Source organism: Phacochoerus africanus, chromosome 2 (assembly GCF_016906955.1).
Source record: "Phacochoerus africanus isolate WHEZ1 chromosome 2, ROS_Pafr_v1, whole genome shotgun sequence".
NCBI classification, from domain to species: domain Eukaryota; kingdom Metazoa; phylum Chordata; class Mammalia; order Artiodactyla; family Suidae; genus Phacochoerus; species Phacochoerus africanus.
Window position 1 is genome coordinate 226,205,772 of NC_062545.1, and position 22,521 is coordinate 226,228,292.

Sequence of the window (22,521 nt, forward strand, 5' to 3'; positions counted from 1 at the left end):
GTATTTCCTTGCCTCCAGAACCAACATGTAGAAATTTCACATCCAACTCCCAACCTGAACTGCTATGTAAGAAAATAGTTTTATATTCAGAATGCTTGGTTTAAAAAAAAATCCCTCAATTTTTTTGAGGGAAAAAAATATAGTATATTTTCAATATAGTATGATCAAGCTCTATAATATGAGTCGAGAAGAAGTTGTGGTAAAGCTGTGAACTAGACAAGATTTACCACGTTTGTTCCACAATGTTTATTTTCCCCAAAGTCTGAGTTTCATCATGACCAATGCATCTCTATCAATATTTACTGAGAAACTACTATGTGTGTGTGACTCTATGTTGAACTCAAAATCCAAAAATACATGCCTTGTATCTTTAAAGTATAGTTAAGAGATAAGACTTGGGTAAATGTTTCAGGATATCTAGAAGCAGAACCTAGAGCAAATTAATCTTTCTTCTTTATTTTTAGGGCTCCAATTTGCCTTTATGTTACACATTGCAAGGGAATATTCACCTTCGAAGATGAATAACAACTGTGATGTATACTACTTCTATTAATAAAATAGCTCCGGTAGTATTAGAATGTTCAGCTTCTAAAAGTGCTCCTCTGAAAGCCGGAGTCATGGAAATAAGATGAACTATATTTTCTATCAGTTTAGATACTAAGCTACTGCGATAAAATATCTGGCATAAGATCTAGAGCATTTCTTTTATCCTTATATTTTTATTTATGTCCAGTAAATTTCTTAAGATTTTCCTTGACATTTATACTGTGCCACTTCAATCTTATTCTGGAATATAGACAGCCATTTGATCAAAAATGCAACAATCCTATTTTTTTAAATGATTGCATTCTGATAGAATTCTGAAGTGGTAAGGATTTTTAATAATATGTTAGTTGCTTTTTTCTGCTACCTGATAGCTGATGCTAAAAGGTTTCTTTTTTTTTTTTTGATGTTTATTACATATGAGTTTGTTTATATAAAATGGAAGAAACAGGGCAGAAGTTAGCTGTGAAAACTGTAACTACTTAAGATGACCAGACAACACTTCTATTTTAATGAATTTTAGGGGGATTTTCACCAGTGATCACCAATATTTCATTCAAATACTTCTTTTTATGAGAGCCTAACATCATTCCTGTTAAATTATCGCCTTTGAATAATAAACATGTATTAAAATGTCCCTCAAGCCATGCCATAAATCCTATACACCAAAACCAGCACTTCTGATCCAAATAATTTAACAACTTGAAAAACAAACTGTATTATTATTCAAGAGCCTGAGAAATCCTATGTGTATTCTGGCCCCTCAATTCAGGGGGAAATATGCCATAGTGGTTGAATTTTTTCAAAGATTTACTAAAAACAACAAAAATGCAACTATTTTGCCTGTGCTCTCTATAACCTGTCAATTTTATTTCCTTTTCCTGGACTCTCTACAGCTCACTTGGATCTTTATGAGTCATGGTTTGCCTTTATTAGACCCCTGAGAGCAGGGACAATGAATGTGAACACTTTGATGAACTTAGACGTGGCTTTTTCTGCCCTCTGCACTGGGATCAAGACTACTTTTTCATTGGGAAGTCACATAACATAAGTGAGTCCCATCAGCACAGATACACATACGTTCCTATTGAGTCAGAGCCAGTAAGAAATACAGGAAGAAAGAAAGAAAAGGAGAGTGAAAAAGAGGAGCACAAGAGGAGGTGAAATCAGAGGTAAAAAAGCTAGAATTGGAGGAAAATGAATTAGGGGTGATTCTTCCAACCCAGCAAGGCAAGTAAATAAAATATAACTATTGTCTTTCTATAAACAAAACGACACAGAAAGGCAGTAGGTCAGCATTCTCTGCAAATGTTTGGCAAATGAATAGCTCTTATATCTTGAATAAAGTAACAATCAGCTACCATTTACTCATAGCTCATCCACATGAGAAAGTTTCAAAATGGTTCCCCCCCACCAAAAAAAAAAAATTGAATAACAACTCAGGTGTATAAGAGAGATGCTGAAACTATATGTTTTAAAATGACGTCCTAATCATCACAATATTTTAAATAGTCAACTCACTTGTTAATAAAATGAACTATTAGATGCTTTTGGTATTTGGGGTATTTCAGCATATTCTAATTCTTTAAGAGCTATATTTGTTCTAGTTCACAATTGATGTATAATTAAAAGACAACTTGGACTCTAAGGGAAATATTAACCCAAACACATTCCATCAAAGATTAGTCCCAGATACTCTGAAAATTTAATATTACTTTTCCAGTCAGTTCTGCCAACATAACACTTAGGCGATTACAGCTTGAGATGATCAATTTGTTTGTGATATAAAACAGTAAGTAAATTTTATCAGTGTAATATTCTCTTAACTAAAATTATCTCGTTCCTTATTCTACACATTCTGGATAAATTCATGTTTCTACAGGTGATTTTGTAGCATAGATATAGATATTTCTTATCATTTAAAGTAAAGGTTCTGAAGGATTCAAAGAGTGTTTGTTTGCTGCTTGCATTTCATATTTGATTTTTTCTTAATTTTTATTTTTTTGGCCACAGCCATAGCATGTGGAAGTTTCCAGGCCCAGGATCAAACCTATGCCACAGTAGCGGTCCAAGTCTCAGCAGTGACAACACTGGATCTTCAACTTCTAGACCACCAGGGAACTCATGATATTTGATTTTTAAATTAAAAGAATTTTGCATCGCATTTTAAAAACATGCACATTATATGTTAAACTGAAATAAGACGGTTTCACTATATTACAACACGATAGAAGAAGCAGTTTCAGACTAGTTACTTCTCAGCTTCTTTGATTTAAAAAAAAATGGCTCAGAAACACCTCATCTTACTTAGAGAAATTGCTAAGCACATATATTACACTCTATGGTAGGCCTTGATTGGTCAGGGAGGATTGCATTGATCTGATATAGAGAAGCATTGATAAATAATTAATTGCTGAAATTATAGGGGAAAAATAAGTTGCTAAAATAATTGCTAAAATTATTGGGGAAAATAATGCATGGCAATCTGTGCACATAGTTTAACTATAACTTTTAAATCAATGGAATTTGGAAAGTGTTACATAGGGAAAAAATGCTGGTTGTTAGTGTAAGAGAAAAACCCTATAAAGGAGATAGAGAATGACCTGTTTGTGGTTTTAAACAAACAAAACAAGGAACCCTGGAAGAACTAGACATAAGATGATGACTGAAAGAATGAGACCAAATTCTCTCTGGCAAAGTTGTTGATTGATTGGACAATCTGTGGCTCTAGACATCAGAACAGAAAAGACACCCTGCTAATCTGGTCAAGGGCATCTGAGTAGTTCCAAAGTGGGAAATAAAGATCCCACTGTGCCTACACATCACTCAAGCATTTAGCAAAGAAAGGCCTACCAGGGGAGCCACAAGTTCGAATGGATCAACTCTCCCTCTGTAGCCCCCTATTCTAGGTGAAGGACATTCAGATAACAAAGAGTCAGTGGAGTGAGAAGAGTCCTCATTCAATGCATCATTCAATGATTTCATGTCCTTAATTGATCTCAGCAAAACTGTCCCAAGAGAACTTGCAAAATCTAATGGGCGATTCAACCCAAGAAGGTAGTTGGTAAGTCTTACTAAGGACCTTTCCTGATCATATAGCTTTTGGAAAATAAATTTTCTCCCATTGGCTATTCCTAACATCAGTTTCATTTTGGGAGGTGGAGTCTAACAGAGGACTGTAATATGCATATTTTGAAATTTAATTTTATTTCACTCTTTTGATATCACCTCTGTGAGAAGTCACACACAGGGGCAACTCCCAGGACTTACATCTCTTCCAATTAGGTCCTCCTGGTTTTCCACAATTCCCCAAGGGGCAATACCTATGGTACATATCTTGCCTCGAGACTTAGATGCATGGTCCTTCAAAGCATCTCCAACGTGACGAATAACACCTGGGAAGAAAAAGAGAAGGATTACTTTTATATTTTAAAGCAATTACTTTCCATTGTTCTAAAGGAAATTGTGATGACTGTTTTTCCTATGATTAAACTCACTGAATATGGAATTTTGACACATTTCTATACAGACTACAGGAGAGAACATAAACCTATTCAGAAGAGAACATAAACTTGTAGCTCTGATGCCAGATACACTTGCTGGACTTGTATATGAACTCTATCAATGCATTTCTTATTCTATTTGGTATGAAAAAAGATGCATATAGTGTCTGTCAAAAGAGTAAATACAATTCTTTAAACTTAGAGAATCTTTTTCTTGTATTATAAGCATAATAAAGTGTTAGTATGCCTAAAAACTAATAGCATGACTATAGCATATAAAGAGCATCACATTTAATATTATATTAAATCTACACCACAGCTTGTGTATGAGTTACAGTCATTCAAATAGAGTAGTTACTTAGCTCTGATTTTTTTTAACCTTGATTTCACCTTATTTTTGGATATATAATGTGGAGACTCTGCTTGTAAAGAAAATATTGACATAGGCTATGGAAAATTTATGTTAAAAGTGCATAAATAATCTTCATCATTCTAATTAGTTTCCTCTTCAGTCATAATGGCTTTGCCATTGCCACAGTCTTTCTCACCTTAGTTAAGACTGAGAAAATTCAGTTTACAAGGTAGTTGGGAACCTACTTTTTATCTTTTTATAAACCAATCAAAAAAGATAAAATTTCCAATCTTAACTTCCCTTTTAAGTAATCATTTTTACGGAAGTCATAAAATATATTCTCAAAGAAAATATATTCCTCAAGGAAAATTTCACCTGTTCTTCAAGGAAAAATTCACACCTAGTGTCATCTCCTATATGAAAGCTGAGATGGATTTGATTTCTTCTCCATTGAACAGAATTGCAGTTTGGTGCTAGCCTAGAGTGAGGGGTCAGAAATTGAGCAATGAACTAACTAAGCTCACAAAACATACCAGGCAATTTAATCACAAAGATAACAGACACACATGAACTACTCGATTCTACAATATGCATAAAATCAAACAGAAAGAGACTCCTTTAAAAAAAATCGACAGACGGATGGATTAAGATTATATATTAACATTCCATATATACAAAGGAATTATATATATTAACATTCCTTTTATACAATGGAATGTTACTCAGCCATAAAACAAACAAAATAATGTTATTTGCAGTAACATGGATGGAACTAGAGTTTTTTATACTAAGTGAAAGAAGTCAGAAAGAGAAAGACAAATACCAAATGGTATCACTTATATATGGAATCTAAAATATGGCACAAATGATCATGTCTATAAAACAGAAACAGATCATGGACATGGAGAGCAGACTTGTGTTTGCCAGGAGGGATGGAGGAGAGAAGAGGATGGACAGGGAGTTTGGGGTTGGTGGATGCAAACTATCTCTTTAGAACAGATGGGTAAAGGGGTCCTACTCTACAACATAGGGAACTGTGTAGAGTTTTCTGGGTTAGAACATAATAGAAGATAGTATAGAAAAAAGAATGTATATATACATATATATATGTATGTATGTATGGTTGGGTTGCTTCGCTGTACCTTGGAAATTGAAGGAACATTATAAATCAAACTATACTTTAATACAAATTTTTTAAAAAATCAGATAATGGAAGAGTGTAAATAGCTAGTAATCCACAATTGAGCTGTGCTGGGAGTGTTGACAAGACTATTAATTTCACTTTCTAGCTCATCTGTGGATCTTCTAAGAAAGTACTGAAAAAGAAAAACAAATACGAGAGTAAAGCTGTGAATACTAGCGTTGAATTGTTTCCTCTTTATATGCAAATATCCTTTTGGGGCCAGTCCTAGATAAGAAGTTTAATGTCCTGGTGGACCGTACCTCCATCTACCACAATTGTACCATTACTTCTTATCCAAGCTGAGCGTGCCACCACTAGAACCTCACTTTGGGTGCTGGTTTGAACCCATGCCTGGACAAAGACAGAGGTAAACTCTTTGGTTTACAATACTTGTGTTGTAAACCCTTCTTTTGATTTTGGATGCATTTCACAAAAGAAGAAAAACAATAAAGAATGGTCTAGGTTCCCCCAAACAGAAGATATATAGGCATTTCCTTTGAAACCCTTGAGTCAGTCTCTATAGGAAATGAAGATTATGCCAGGAAAGTAAAAGACTAATCATAGGCAAATTATGCCTGTTAAGCTGTGAGTCAAAGTTGGAGTTTAAAGCCTGAACAGCCATGAAAAACACTGCTTTGCAGATGTTTGATTACCACAAAATAAACAGTAAAGAGCTGTCTGAGCAGGTCATTCCAAGATCATGTCAGTTTAGAGACTGAGTCAGGGTTTCACAGGACAAGGATAGGCTTGGATGATCTGCAGAGTTCACTGCGGAAATGCTCCCATGGAGCTGTGCACTGAATGTCCACAAATTCTAGGTATTGAGGACAATTTGAGAGCAGGTCTCCTTCAAACATCATCTAAACTACAAACAAATGAATAAATGATATTGAGGTAATGTTTTCCTTAAAACTAGTTGGTCCAGAGCTTTGTTTTGAATGTCCACATTGACTTCAAATGTGTCCACACATGCAGACTTTGAGTCTTGAAATAAACTTGAATTAACTTACTACAGCACTGCCTGTCTCTTCCAATTGGCACTTGCAACTCAAGCTGGGGAAATATGTCAAAAACAATTTGTAGGCATCCATTCCATTATCTGTTGCATGCTCATAATGTTCTGCAGATAAGCACTTAACTCTAAGTAGGTTTGTAAGAATTGACTTGACAGCCTGCCTGGATCACAATATATAAACTCATTTGGCAGGTAGAAAAAAAAAAACTGCTTGGAATTCAAAGTGAGGTATATCTTCTGTTGGTGCAGAGTTAATTCAATGAAATATTTTAAATAATAAATACATACTACTCCAGACTTTGCTGTCACAATTTATATCCTAGAGGGAAATTGCCTTTTGCAAAAATTAAAGCTACTTGCATCAAACTTAAATTCACTTAAAGAACACAGGCAGAGCCTCCAATTTAGAGCAAAAGTTATTCCTTAAAAAATAATTGGATGCCTATTTGGCAACTGAGGTATTGAAAATATCCTGTGAAATTCCATTAGTCATGTTTACAAATTCTGCATAGTCAAGTATTAAATATCCCAACCCGTTTCTTATGTGTAAATAATTCTTCCTGGTTGAGAAATGACAGTACAGTTACACTTTAGGTGAAGGAAGGAGAGAGAATCAGTTAAAGGAGAAAAACCTGGCAAGTAGGGACATACAGGGTAGGCGATGAGGTAGGGAGATGCAAATAGAGTTAATCTTAGAAGAAAATCATCTTAGTCCCAACATTCTCATCGCCTTACGTTGTCCTTTTCTCTCCCACTTCCAATTACCTGTGTTAACCCCTCCAGTAAATATCCATGCTCCAGTTGTCATGGCTGCTTTGATGAGACCTTTCCCAAAGACTTGCTTGAGTTTCGGCTGGAGTTCAAAATTCTGCAGGCCCCCATGGACTGAGATGAGCAGCTTAGGAAGTTCCAACTGCCATTCCTTGGTCATCAGGTGTAGGAGGAGATCAGGCTTTGTATCGAAAGATACTCGTACATACTAGAAGATGAAACACCATTGATTAGGGAGAGAAGGAAGGGCTGGCTGTGGCTGCTTTCTTTACTGATTGTAATGATAGGTGTAGTTACTTGAAGAAAATGTCTTAGAAGAAATTATATTTTTCAAAAGGGACAAATCAATTACTTTACAAAAAGAGCCTTCATTAGACAAAGGGAGTCACCATTTTAAAAGGTTTCCTTGAAATTGTGAATGACTACAACCTTTAGAATTATTTAACTTTCTAAAATGTAGTATAAACACAGCTTTCCCTGAAATGAGTTCTCTGCTGAAAGGAAATCATGTTTATATTTTACCAACCTTAATATTTGTACAATGGTTCAAATGTTTCTAATATTTTCAATATAAGTAATCCCTTGATACCAACTGGATTTAGGTATGACTGTTTTTGTGAGATTATTTTGAGAGGTCCTGAAAAATTCTAAGTTCTACATAATGTAATGAGAAATTTTAAAATATAATAATAGTTTATTATACTTAATTCTAAAATAACTGCATATCAAATGTATTATCTTTCAGAGAAAAGTGATGAAAGTCATGCCAATTATTCTTCAAAAATAGTTGAAAAAATGAAAGTATGTATCAGATATTAAGGTATTACCAGATATAACTAGAAATAAAGTTATGGAAGTATATATAAAAATGTTATAAATACATACAATGATAAAAAATCTGTATAATATATATATCAACACTCATTTAGGCCTCAGCTTAACTATATAAATATTTCATTTTTAACTGTAAACAGAATGTTGAGCAGATGTACTTGAAAGTCTCTTGAAATGCATTGCTGAGCTGGCATGAGAGGAGAGGATATTCAGATTCTTAAGCCAAGTGGGAGCTAGACCCTCAGGAGGGAAGGAAAAACCAAAATGAGTTTTAGTCCTGAGCATTGCTCCTAAACCGTGGGAGATCGTAAGGTGCTTTAATTGTTTAATTCAGTATAGGGAGGCTTAGGGAGAGACCCCGACATAAAGCTGGGATACTTCAAAGGGCTCCTCCACTTTCAAGTGTAAGGAAGAAAAATAAATAAGTCTGATGGTCAGAAGAAGAGAACAAGGAAACTTGCCTGCTTCAATTCAGATTCTACTCAGATGGGGAAAAAAATTCTCCTTCGGTTATTTATATAAACAAAAGTAGGCCCTTATGTAGATTTTGGTCCACATTCACACTCTTAGTGTGGTTTGAAAAATATTAGAGTATGTAATATACCATGGTTTTTGTGGCATAATGCCTTCAGATAACTGTCAGAAGCAAATGCAAATTCTTGGTGGGGGCATGGATCATCAATCCAGGTCTCAAATAATTTCCATGGGAAAATAAGAATTTAATTGTAATAACATAAAATAAAATCTCAAATTACACAAGGAAATAAAGCTGCATAAATGAGAACCAAAAGACACAACAGGTAGCAGACTCAGATCCTCAAAGATAGTGAAATGCTCAGAGAATATAAAATAGCTACATTTAACATGTTAAAAAATGAGAAAACTGAATATATGAATAAAGAATGAGAGGTGGCAAAAATGATGACATACATCTGAAAAAGAATAAAAAGCAAAATGTCTAGAAATTAAAATGTGATAATTGAATGAAAATACAATGGATAAATAAAACTACAGATCAGGTACACTTACTATGTATCCAGAGAAATAAACCAGATGCAGCCTAGAAAAATAGAGGAATTGAAAACATAAAAGAAAAATTGGGAACTTTAGAGGAGATAATCAGAATTGTAGATAGAAAAGAGGTAATGGGGAAGAGGCAATACTTGAAGAGATACTGATTGGGAATTTCCTAGAATTATTAAAAGATACCAATTATAAGATCCAGGAAACTCTATGAATCCCAAGTAGGATAAATAAAAAGAAAACCCACCCATAGATACCTCATGGAGAACACAAAAGGGAGATAGGGGTAAGCCTTCAAGAGGACCTAGAAAAAAAAGACAGATCACCTACAAAGGAATAGTCATGAAACTAAAGGCTTAATTTCAATAGCTACAATGGAGGCCAGAATAGTGTCTTCAGTGTGCAAAGAGAAATTATCTGTCAGTATAGAATTCAGCAAAAATATCTTCCCCAAATAAAAGCTTATTACAGACACTTTTAGACTACAAGAACTGAGCATTTATCTCTAGCAGATTTCACTCAAAGAAATTTAAAAATATATGTAGCAGGCAGAAGTTACATGACCCCAGATGGATGATGAGCTGGAATACAAGAAATAATGGTAACCAAAGATATTAGCACATACAGGGTCAATCTTAAAAAGCATTGGGCATAAAATATAAAATGATAATAGTGCCTAATTTATAGTGGAAAGGGATAGAACTAAATCAATGGATAATATAGCTAAAAATTAGGGAGCAGTAATTAGAGTTAAAGCATTCTAAAGTCTATATATATTGTGTGGGAGAGAAAAGTAGCGATTAATTTTGGAATTTGTTAAGTATTATAATGTTGAAGTTGCATAGCCACAAAAAATAATAGACTTCCATGTAATCATACAAACATCTGCTTTGGGATGTATAAATAAATAAGGTCATCCAGGAGATGACAATTTATTATAATATTTTTGGATCTGGGAGATGTCATTGTTGCAAAAACCTCAAAGATTATATGTCAATTCTTTTGTTTAAGTATATTTTAAATATGTTTAGCTGAAATGTGAAGCAAAAACATACAAAATATGAAAATAGCTTGATAAAATAAGCTGCATCATCACTAAATACCACAGAGCTAAAGTTTCCCATATACATATACTGGAAATCCAAGGAAATGTTAGAATTTAGCAAGCTGGCCCTATATTGATCTACTTAGTAAAAACCAATTCCAAAATGGAAAGAGTAAAGGTTGGCAATTTTAGCTAAGTATATTATATCAACAGAATTTAACTGGAGTTTACAATGTGAGGAATTGAATATTTTGTACACAAACTCTCATGCAGAGGGCAAGAACATTCAGACACCTACCAAAAGAAATCTTCAACAACAACCTGCACTTTTGTGCCAAGTAAAGGAGCCTTGGGGCTGGAAAGAGGGTATTACAGTGGTAGAAGCAAATGCAAGTGTTTCTTAAATAAAAGCTTTTACAATTATCCCTTTATTGTTAAAGTGATCACCTCAAGTGTGCTAAGAAGCTGCTTTTCAAGTTATTCAATAACTTGAGCTCAACATCACTCTCTTATTTCATCAAAAACTCTACTAAATAAACACCCATATTCTTCTAAGGTGAGATATAAATTATACAGTATCTAAATAAATAAAGAAAAGCATCTAAAGTATAAAATATACTTCTAAAATTGTGTGGCCCTTGCAAGTGTAGGTAGCAGTTCCTAACATTTCTGAAGAATTGTAAAGAAGGAGTCCTAGTGATTAGAGAAGACATACCTGAGAACAGTAAAATTTTCTGAAAAATGAGAAAAGTAGTGTGATTATGGCTTTTGGAACTTCAAGATGCCTCAATGAACATCCCCACCTGTATGTTTCATTTAGCCAGGTAAATAATGTGAGATTCTGAGCCATGGGTAGTATCTGGGAACAGATATGCACGTATTATGCAGTCAGTGTGAAGAGAGATTGCAATTCATACTAAATCACTCCAGAGATTGTGTAAGAATTTTAGTATGCTTAACCTAGCTAAATAACATATTGCATGTTCAATTATTTATTGTAATTAGCAATAACAATCCAAATTTATTTTTAGGAATAAGTCTCTCTGGGTAAATAATTCGCTTTGGGGATTATAAAGTTACATATACAACTTAGCAATAAGGAGTCAATTTACTGATTACATAAGCAGTTCCCTGCAAAATGACCAACAAATCTAGTAACTGTGTTAAAATTCCTTTTGAACTAGCTTAATCTTTTTCCTAGTTAGAAAACTAAGAAAAGCTTGCTTGTGATCATGAAACACTTGTTACAGGGTTAGTAAGTGCTTCTGTGGGGGAAGGAATGAATGACCTCAGGTCACCACATCCCCAGCTCTCTGTCTTCCAGAGGAAGAAATGGAGGTACTCAGTGTCCCGCCTGTGTAAGGTCATGTTCAGAGGCTCTCTTTGCATATTTCTCTGCCTCTCAATTTCTTATCTACTGGGGGTGGAGGGGTGGGAATAAACCTACAACCAAATCCCTTGTGTTCCAGGCACATATATGTGCTTTACACGCTCCATTCCATGGACTCCTCCCAATAAGGACGAGGTTAGGATCATCCACATTTTACTAAAGGGGAACCAGAAAGGAGAATAAGTTCAACAGCTACTAAGTGGTGATGAGCAGATTCACACCCAGATCTGTCTGACTCCAGGTCGGTCCTTGCTCTTGACCTCAAAACATAAATTCCTCCTCTCCTTACTTTGCCTTTTCCTTCACCTATAATTGAGCAGTCTGCAAGTCCTAATGATCTATTTCTCAAATGGTGCTCTCAACCAGGCCCTTCCCTCTATTGCTTCAGTTGCTATAATAAAGGCTCTTTGCTAGGATGTCAGTTTGGGTTGTGGCAACAGTCCTAATGGTTCCTCTTACCCTGTGTGTTTTCTATGAGCCACCAAGAGGCCAACTTCTCTCCCTAATTCTTTTTTGATCACATTATTTCTCAATTCAAATTGTTAAATCATATGTAAACTCCCATTCTGCCTGTCATGGTCCCTACAATTTGGACTTGCCCTACTGATTTACAGGCATTTCCCCACTTCTCTCTGCATCTGGCTAATGCTATTCCCCAAGTTCTAGGAAAGCCAGTCCCTCCCCTTTCATCTACATAAATCATTCTTATTTTTCAAAGACTCTTATCTGCTTTGCCTAAGAATGCAAGATGCAAGCTCAGGTTGAAGCAATGTAACTCTCAACCAAACCCGGTCTAATTTTTTTTTTTTCTGGTTGTTTCTGGCATTTATCAGTTTCATCCCCCCATTTGCAAGATCTCTGACAGGAGGGATCATGTTTGACCTGACCTATGATTTCCTTTCTGTACTGGCTACAATGTATTTAAAGCTTAGAAATAAAAGGGAGATTAGAAATATCTTAGCAATCATGGGAACTAGAAATCATCTATTGCAGTTCTTATGCTTTACAGATGAGGACACTGAGGCCCAGGCAAGACAAGTGACTGGGACATCAGAATTAGTCATCTAATAATTAGTCACCTAATCCATTACTAAAGCTACTATTACACTGGAAATGCTAGCTGAGCTGCATTTCTCAAACTTTAACATGAAAAACTCACCTGGGCAACCTCAAAAATGCAGGTTCTGATTCAGGAGGTCTGAGATGGGATTTGACATTTTGCATTTCTAACTAGCTCTGCAGGGACCACATGAGTAGCAAGGATTACAACTCTTCCCCAGAACCAACATTCTAAGTGGCATGTCTTAATTTTATCACTAGGCCAAAGGGAAGAAAGAACACTCGATACTTGACATGAAAATCAAAGAGAAGAATGGAGGAACTCCTGGAAGAACCACTCAGGCCCTGATAACTTGGGAAGTGCAGCTACTGATGAGCTACCCAATTCCAAGTACCTAATTCGTTTTGACCAGGACGAATTCTTATACAAAGGAACACATGATTAACTACCAGCCTACCCCCTGATTAACCAGAAGCTGATAAATAACAAAAACTGTGTGTCCCTGGTCCTTTGATGTTGTCATTATTTTAGATTTATTGTGTCCTTCCCTTGGTAAGTAAAAGACTAAAGAGAGGAAGGATTTAAATGAATCCATTTGCAGTTCCATCATGGCTCAGCGGAAAAGAATCTGACTAGCATCCATGAGGGCACAAGTTTAATTCCTGGCCTCGCTCAGCAGGTTAAGGATCTGGTGTTGCCATGAGCTATAGTGTAGGTCACAGATGTGGCTCAGATCCCGAGTTGCTGTGGCTGTGGTGTAGGCCAGCGGCTTTAGTTCCAATTTGACCCCTAGCCTGGGAAACTCCATATGCTGCAGGTGCGGCCCTAAAAAATGACAAAAAAAAAAAAAAAAGAAGAATCCATTTGTTACTTTTTGTTGTATTATTGTTTAGCAACTCAAGGAAACAGTTTAGGGATAAGAGGATAATTAAAACTAAGAGATAAAATAACATTTTAGGATCACCTGGAGATTTAAATTTTTAAATTACATTCTTATACTCATAAAATTCATGTTATTTAATAAGCTCTCCAGGCACTTGTAATATAAGTTAACCCACGTGCTGAATCAGCAGCTTCAAGATCATAAATGGTTGTACCCAGAACAATTAATCAATTCCTGCTAAATGGTCAATGTGATTTGAAATTTGGAGCTATTTTGATTGTCAAGATAAGCAGTTTTGATTGTCCACTCATTAATTGCTAAGGGATCAGCTTACAAATAACAAAAAATCTTCCTAATGTGTGTACTGAATTTTATCACCAGGGCAGTACTCTGCGGTGGTGATGTGTGCTCCTGCTCACAGTTTCCCCAGTCACATGCAGCATTACCCTCTAGCATCAGATACTGGAGCTGTAAGTTTTTTGGTCAATTTGAGAACCTCTCTTGTGAAATGAGGGTGATCTGACCCACCACACTGAACAGTGAAGATTAAATTGTGGGAAATGCCTGGAATGGCAGAAAAACCACTTCATGTAAATTGGATAGGCGATTACAAGCCCTCACGTTATCAATGACTTCTTTATACAGCAAGATACACATAGCTTGCCTTAGCTCTTTAATGTGTCCTTCAAAGTAGCCCTTTGTTTCTCAACTCTGAGTTATCTGCACAGTGATGGGTGCAAGTTATTAAAAGCACCTTCCAGAAGGAAGGTGCTGGGCTGGCTATGCTACCCTTCTCCCACAGGATTTTAGTTCCTGACATAATTTCTAGAAAAAAACTGAGCACAAATGGGTTACCTATGTCTGTACTTCCACCATTTGTGCCCCTGCCTGGCAGCAGAAAGCCTGTGTGATGAGCTAATGAGATGCAGAATAGCATCTAAAGAACACACTCTAGAAAACAGAAGTTAGCTCTCCTTGAAATTGCATTGTTTGATCTAAGGTGTTTTGGAGGCCAACACATACAAGCACATATACACAAAAACACATATTCCGAATTATAAACCACAAACTTAACCAACAAAATTTTGTGAGGTTATAATAGCAAACATTTGTTCAAATAACAGAGGGCTTCTATAACTAAAACTCTTGAGTTTTTGAGTTGCTAAATTTCTTTTTGTTTAGCAGGTGATTCCACTGCAGTTTTTTTCTAAAGCCACTCTAACTTTTCGTCATTAGAAATGTTACTCTTGTTAAAGCAGAACTCAACTTTACCATGGCCTCGCTGTATTCAACAGGGAGATGACAGAGGTGTCACAAACCACAGTGTCCTTGCCTTTGTAGCACCCAGCGCAGGTGAGAGCTGGAGTGGAGAAGCAACCATCACTACTCAGAACAGGCTGGGGCTGTTTCATTTAAAAACAGCAATAATTGTCCCTTGGTATTCTGAACTCAAGCTGTTGTGGAACAATTTGTCTTTAATAATTAATCACCACTTCAGCCCTAAATTTTTACTCGCATCACTTTGCCCAGCTTTTTAAATGAAAAAGGTAAAAGAACTACAGAAAAACAAATCTACATTCTGGAAAATGGTAAATGACAGATCTTTGTAACCCTCACTGCAAAGCCATCTTTAATTTTTAGAAGTAATCAAGTGGTATTTAAGTAGTACTTGTTCCATACTACTATGGAATTACTATAGCTCAATCTATTTTAACGGTATTTTTAATGCCTTTCTTTTGAGCTCACAGTGGGAAAATGCCCCATTTTCCTTTCTGTTGAGAAGTGTGACAAGCATCATTTCATCTTCTAATTCTTTGTAGCCCATTTTAAATGAGTACTTTTAATTAAAGCTGTGGCCAAGAAGACTATGTCTCATCAAATTGCTAAGACAATTTTGCTGATATCAGCTTTCCAAGTTCATGGAGTCTTTGGTTTTGCAGCAAGTGTTTGATGCGTGCAAAAGTTCCCTAGAACACAAATATATGGAATGCAAAGGTAAGGTGTCATTGTTATTGGATTCCTATTTTGATGACCCACAAAACTTTAGGAGTGAAAATGCCGTTATGATTTATTCTACATTGTTTATGTGATTCTTCAGTGGTATATACCAAGTGCTTCAAGGTCATGGATGCCAGTAAGTCAAAGGTAAAGGTTTAGAAATGTTGTAATACTTCTCTGAGGATATGACCAGGTCGCAGGGGTGCTCTATGAATTATTGCCAGAATTGTTTTCTGTGCAATTTTCTAGAGCAAGATGGGTTTCTCGAGGAGGGTTGGCCTTTCCTTTTCTATAGGTCTACGACTAAGATCAGAAGTTTAAGTGATACATTCTAGTTTTCACCTCCATTTCAGAAAGGCTTTCTAAAGGCACTGCCAGTTCAATGGTTAGCGATTACAAGGTAGAAACTGGAAATTCACAGAGCAATTATAAAACCCCTCAGAACCATCTCATGCTATATAAACCTGCTTAATTAGCTACAGTCTAGTGATTAGCTATTTTGTTTCGTGAAGTGGGGTTTATTTAATTTTGTACTTGGTGTGTATCGATGAGTCCCAGATCAAATTGGCGTAATGCGAAGATAGACAATTTTTAAAAATCAAGTTTAATCCTAAAGCATTTAAAGAGTATGAGGTTATAGATGCCATGCTCCTGAAAGCGTCTCCACACCCTGAGTGTCTCCACCTCAGTCCTCCCTACTCTGTCTCAGAACCCCACCATATAGGAGGCTTGCATCCTGGCTGACTCAATAGTTAAGAGCTCTCAGTGTCAAAATGAGGCACAGGAATAATTCTCTAAATTATATGAAAACTGCAATAAGAGGCTCAAACTTGATCTAAAAAGCAGAGTGAGCAGCAATGGAAAACCTGATGAGAATTAAGTGGGTGGCTTGAGAAGTTTAAACACTTAATTAGGTTATACTTACCTGGCCCATAAGTCAGCTCAGCATTAACTGGAAGAGATGATTAGGAAGCAAATAAGATTCTATTAAGTCCATAACGACTTCCTTTTCTAAATAAACACAACCTCAACCCCAGATGAAGAAGTGCCTTTGAGAAAGCCCCCAGTATCTGCTGTGGGGCCATCTTGCTGTTTCTAAGTCAGTTTTAAAAGGTTACCAGTCTAGTAAGACAAATGCCTAAGCAGGGCTTTAGTATCTTAGTACCTTCTTCCTATGCCATCATGTTCTGATTTTTATGAGGCATCTGAATTAACTGCCAGGTATTTAATAGCCCAGGAATGGACTTTGGAGGCATGTGATTTGGTAGGATGTGGCTTGGTATGGAGAAGAGAGAGGCATGAGAATCCATCACTTGCTGTCAGTTTTGAACATTTTCTCCCTGTGTCAAAATTGATTTCTCTGTAAAGTGCGAGAGATACTGGTTTCACTGGGGTTTGGCAAGCCTGAGAACTGAGGGCAGAGGACCTCAAAGTACTGAGAAGGGCTCAGAAGATAGTTCCTTTAACCTAGGATTTAATGTTACAGCGAACTCTTCCTGCTCACAGTTTTTGAGTGTAATTAACCTCATTGAATATTAGTGATTATATTTATTTATTTATTTATTTATTTTTGCTTTTCAAGGCTGCATTTGTGGCATATGGAAGTTCCCAGGCTAGGGGTCAAATTGGAGCTACAGCTGCCTACACCACAGCCATAGCAACACAGGATCTGAGCTGTATCTTTGACCTAAACCAGAGCTCACAGCAATGCAGGTTCCTTAAGCCACTGAGCAAGGCCAGGGATCAAACCTGTATCCTCATGGATACTATTCGGGTTCATCACCACTGAACCACAAAGGGAACTCCAAATATAAGTGATTTTATAATTTACTACAAAGTTTTCAAAACCCTTATAAGAATCTAGAAATGTAACAGCAATTAGCTTCCTTTAAAAATATTGCCTATAGTCTGTACCAGGCATACATGACAGAGAAGAAACAGAATTGATGGAAAGTCCTAGGGATCCCGAGTTCGAGAATTATGGGGGACCTAACAAAAAATAATTTAACTTCTCTGGGCTCAAGTTGCTTCATGGTAGAGAGACTGGGATTATTTAGTGGGTTTGTTTGTTTTTTGTGGCTGAACCTGCAGCATATGAAAGTTGTCAGGCTAGGAGTCAAATCTGAACTGCATCTGTGACCTGTGCCATAGCGTGTGGCAACACTGGATACTTAACCCACTGAGAGAGGCCAGGGACCAAACCCACATCCTCACAGAGTCTATGCCAGGTTCTTAACCCACTGAGCCACAATAGGAACTCCTATTTAGTATTTTTGAAGCCTCACTGAACAGTAAAATCATTGGGTTAACTTTTAAAACACTGTGGATGACCAGGTTCTAGCCCAAACCAATGAAGGAGACTCTTTGGGAGAGATTCTTGGGCATGAGTAGTAGCCCCACAGGTTATTTTGAGCCTCCAGCTAGAGAACCACTGCCCCCGTCCCCCTGCCAGTGCCTTTGGTGATCAAAGTCCTGTGACATCACACTGTACTGTCCAGGTAGTAACACAGATACACAGGTGGGATATGGTTCTTACAGAGCCCAGCACATTTTAATGAATTCCCTTTCTCCAACTCTATCTTCTATCAAACTATGGCAGATTCCGCCTCACATTGTGTCCAGACCATATTGGCACTGTGAAGACCCAAGTGCTTCATTTTGGGTTGTCTTGAGGGGAAAAATTAATTTTTTAATGGTCACACCCAGGGCATATGGAAGTTCTCAGGCCAGGGACTGCATCCAAGCTGCAGCTGTAACCTATATTGCTATTGCAGAAACACCTGATCCTTTTAACCTACTCTTGCTGGGCCAGGGATCAAACCCACACCTCTGCAGCTACCCAAGCCATTGCAGTCAGTTTCTTAATCCACTGCAACAAACAGGAACACTAAGATCTTATTTTTGAAAAAAAAAATTAATGAAGGTCAAAATTAATTTGTCCTCTACAATTTTTTTGACCACTTTGTTAAAAATCATCAACTTTCAAATATTCTTGTCAGAAGAAGGGGACCAAAGACATATTAAGTTAGTTAAGCTGTTTCACTCAGTCTTTGTCAATAGTTGACTATGCTTCCTTGTCTAAAGACTGGCACTCTTTAACAGACATAGTTTGTGATTTTTCCCTTTGACAAACTGCATACTGGTTTTCTGGAGAGAACAAGAGTCAAGGAAAGCAAAGGTTGGCACAAAATGACTGTCCTTGCTGATAAAAGAAGTCATCTGTCCTATGAACAACTAACTCCTCCTTTGTCTAGACAGGAGAATCAGAATAATTCAAGGGTAAGAATCCAAAGTGGACAAAATGCTCATTGTGTCTGGATGAATAGTGGGGGTTCTCACTTGTTAAATTCTGAGTTGCAAAGAAAAAGGAAAATTGTCCTCCTTTGGCAGGTGAGACTCAGAAAGAAAAGTTTCCCCTTGTAGGGACTACTCTGAGACCATCTAGGACAGCCAAGACCTAAGCTCAGTGCCCACTTCATGGGCATGAGACCAGCCCAGTCACACTGCTCAGAAGCATTTAGGGTTTAATGCTCTGCATGTGCTGTCTTCAATTCTTGACAAGTTTGCCCTTAAATTTATGTTTTGTCGATGAAGTCTGCTGGGACGATGAAGCATGTGCAGAGGGCATGTGCCCAGCTCACACATGGTTCATGGTTTCATGTCCTACATCCAAGGGAAGTGATTTTCTTACCCCTGGTGAGGGCCTACATTGTCATTTTGTTATTGATTTTTTGATTGATTTTTTTCTTTTTAGGGCCTCACCAGCAGCATATAGAGGTTTCTAGGCTAGGGGAGGAATCTGAGCTGCAGCTGCCAGCCTATACCACAGCAATCAATTTGGGATCTGAGCCACGTCTACAACCTACACCACAGTTCATTGCAATGCCAGATCCTTAACCCACTGAGTAAGGCCAGGGATCAAATCCTCATTCTAATGGATACTAGGTGGGTTAATTATTGCTGAGCCATGATGAGAACTCCCTACATTTTCATTTTATTCTGGACTCAAGAAATCATGTAGATGACCTAACCTAACCTGACTGACAACAGACAGCTCTGGGTTCAACAGAGCTATGTGGGGCCTGGGGAGAGCTGTCAAAGTTCAATGTCCTTATATGTTCACTCTTTTGAAACAGAGTGAAAAATCTAGCTAACTCTTCAAGTTTTCCCTCTACTGTTAAATATCATAATATACACATATATTAGCTCTGTGACATGGGGCAAATTACTTATTTTTTCTGGGCCTTCATATATTCTGTCATACAGGACTAATAATACTAATACTATACACATGAAATATGTAAATATATAAGTATTTGGTAAAGGGCTAGACACATAGCAGACATTTAATAAATTTGAATTGCCATTATTATTACAACTGCTAATATTATTTGCTACAGACTCTAAAAGTGGTTGTAAAATTTTCTGGTTAATACTTTGAAGAGTACATGTTCTACTAAATTTATTCAGAGTTTCATCTCTACGGTTCTTAGAGTCTCGAATTCCTTAGAAATTTTTAGGAGGGAAAAAAAATCTCAGGTATAAGAAAATTATACAATGAGAAGGAATCTTGGCTTTTTCCATCATAAAAGGCAAACGCCACACCCACACTAGCTGTCTAATTGTTAAGGTCTACAGTGCATAATGTAGACAGGACGTCAGGTAACAGTACCTCATCTTCTGTTTTGCTAGAATAAGTGGATGTAGGAAGTTGACTCAATGTGGAAGTCAAAGTGTATAATGTGGTGGTTTATAAGCCACATGTCTCCAGTCCCTGAGGAGCTGGAGTCCACAGTGGTAGCTTCCTAGTAGTGACTGTCACTATGCAGCCTGGTACTCCTGTGAAAATGTGTTAACATATCTTTGGATTCCCAGGAAGCAAAGGCAGCTACTTCACTGTGCCATCACTATGATTTCCATAAATATATTGAGCACGAGCTGAATACCAAGTGATTTTATGTTCTCTCTAATCCTTGTAAAAAACCCATGAGGCAATCATGCCCACTTTATAAATAAGAAATCTTGAGGCTCAGCTAAATTAACTGGTTTATCCAAGACTTTCTGACTAGGCAGAATGAGAGTGAGGATTTAGATATAGTTCTTTATACCACAAGATTATGCATCTTGACTAATACACACAGAAGGGGTAAACAACTAGGTCCTACTGTATAGCACAGGGAACTACATTCACTCTTGAGATAAATCAAAATGGAAAATAATATCAAAAAGAATATATATATATATATATATATATATATATATATAACTGAATCACTTTGCTGTATAGCAGAAGTTAACACAACATTGTAAGTCAACTATATTTAAATTTTAAGAAGATTATGCATCTTATTTTAATTGATTGCAAACTCACTCATGTAACTACATTAAGTGTACCCTTAGAAGTAATAACATAGCAAACATTAATTTAGCTTTAACACCAGGTATTGTTCTGAGCACGTAATATATATTGACTTATTTAATCCTTGCTACAGCCCTAAAAGTAGTAATTACTATCCATATTTTGCAGATGAAGAAACCGAGGGACTGGGAAATTAATTAAACTGGGCCAGTCTACAAACCGGTAAATGACAGACCAGATTATCAACAAAGCAATCTGGCTTCAGGTTCTGGGCTTAATAACTAGGTGAAGGAATCAGAAACTGAATTATTTTAAAGAGTTAACTGAGAAAGTACGATATGACTTTCTAAAATAACGTACCAAGACAGCCACCCAAATGTGTGTCCTACAAAGTATTAATCAAAATATTAAAATTTTTTCAGAGTCTGAAGCAAATAATAATAATGATAGTTGTAAAAATAGGAGTTAAAATTAATTTTACATCTATTATATCCTGGTACTGTGCCAGATGACTTACATATGTCATCTCATTTAATATTTATACAGGTAGTATATTATTCCTAGATAACAGAATAAATTACTAGGCACGGAGAATTTAATTAATGTTTCTCATGTCATATAGCAAATATACAATGGCTCTAAGATAAACTTAGACTGTCTGCATCCAGAATCCACATTTCACACTCCCAAACAAGTACTCCATTCTTTCTGAATTTTTAGTAGTGGGAAACTTTATCTTCTGAGAATAGACCTGATTTTTAAAAACTAGTGGAAGCCATGTGTGACTAAGCCCCAAGTTTTTTTTTCAATTTCAGGTACTTGAGATTAATTTTTGATCAAAAACATCATTTGAAGGAAATACAAAGTGCCTTTCTCTAGTGATCTATAAATTGCCAGAAATCAGTCCCCAAAACACATTCTGTGCACTGGCAGCATGATGGTGATTAGAATCTCCCAGGTGATGACTTTGAAAGAATGCTCTTACTAAAGAGCAAACTGATGCACTACATTTGATGGACTCTGCAAGTTAATGAAGGAAATGATTGTTACCCGCTTACCTTAAGCCTCTGGGTTTGTGGCACGATGTTTGGGGGCATCATTCTAGCACCCTGTCAAGTCACGGGGTAAACTACTCTATAATGATTACTGTCCACAAAACCATGGCTTCATCTACAGCATTTTTTCTTATAGGGAGAACATACATGACTTTTAGTGAATACATGGTTCCAGAGGATCCACACTATACATGGTTCAATTCTATACTGTGAATGGGGACACTGCTGAATTGGGGACCCTTAATGATCTTGTGTGGGCACATATGTCCCTTAAGTGGATGAGGAAGTTACTGAATCTCCATTTCCCTTGGTTCTATCCAGGCCAACGCTACCTAGCCCTTTCTTTTTTTCCCCAATGCCTTGCTGGGGTTGGCACATAGAATCCTCTTTTTTCCAATATATTTTTCAAAATTAATTTTCTTAGGAAAGAACTGTGAGAATAGCTCGGTCAGCCATCCTTGGTGAAGAAAATACTGCAATGGGAGGGGGAAGTAGGGGGAAAAGGAG

The 22,521-nt window shown here is 36.7% G+C and overlaps 1 protein-coding gene across 2 annotated transcripts in view; it reads right to left on the reverse strand.

Annotated features, from left to right (window-relative positions):
* TRPM3 (transient receptor potential cation channel subfamily M member 3) overlaps positions 1 to 22,521 on the reverse strand; it is a 529,690-nt gene that overhangs the window by 256,910 nt on the left and 250,259 nt on the right. For both annotated transcript variants that reach the window (XM_047767762.1, XM_047767761.1), the window contains exons 4-5: positions 7,362 to 7,575; positions 3,814 to 3,938 (exon numbers count right to left, since the gene is read on the reverse strand). In XM_047767762.1, the coding sequence (XP_047623718.1) occupies positions 3,814 to 3,938; positions 7,362 to 7,575 (339 nt within the window). The remainder of the gene's footprint in view (positions 1 to 3,813; positions 3,939 to 7,361; positions 7,576 to 22,521) is intronic.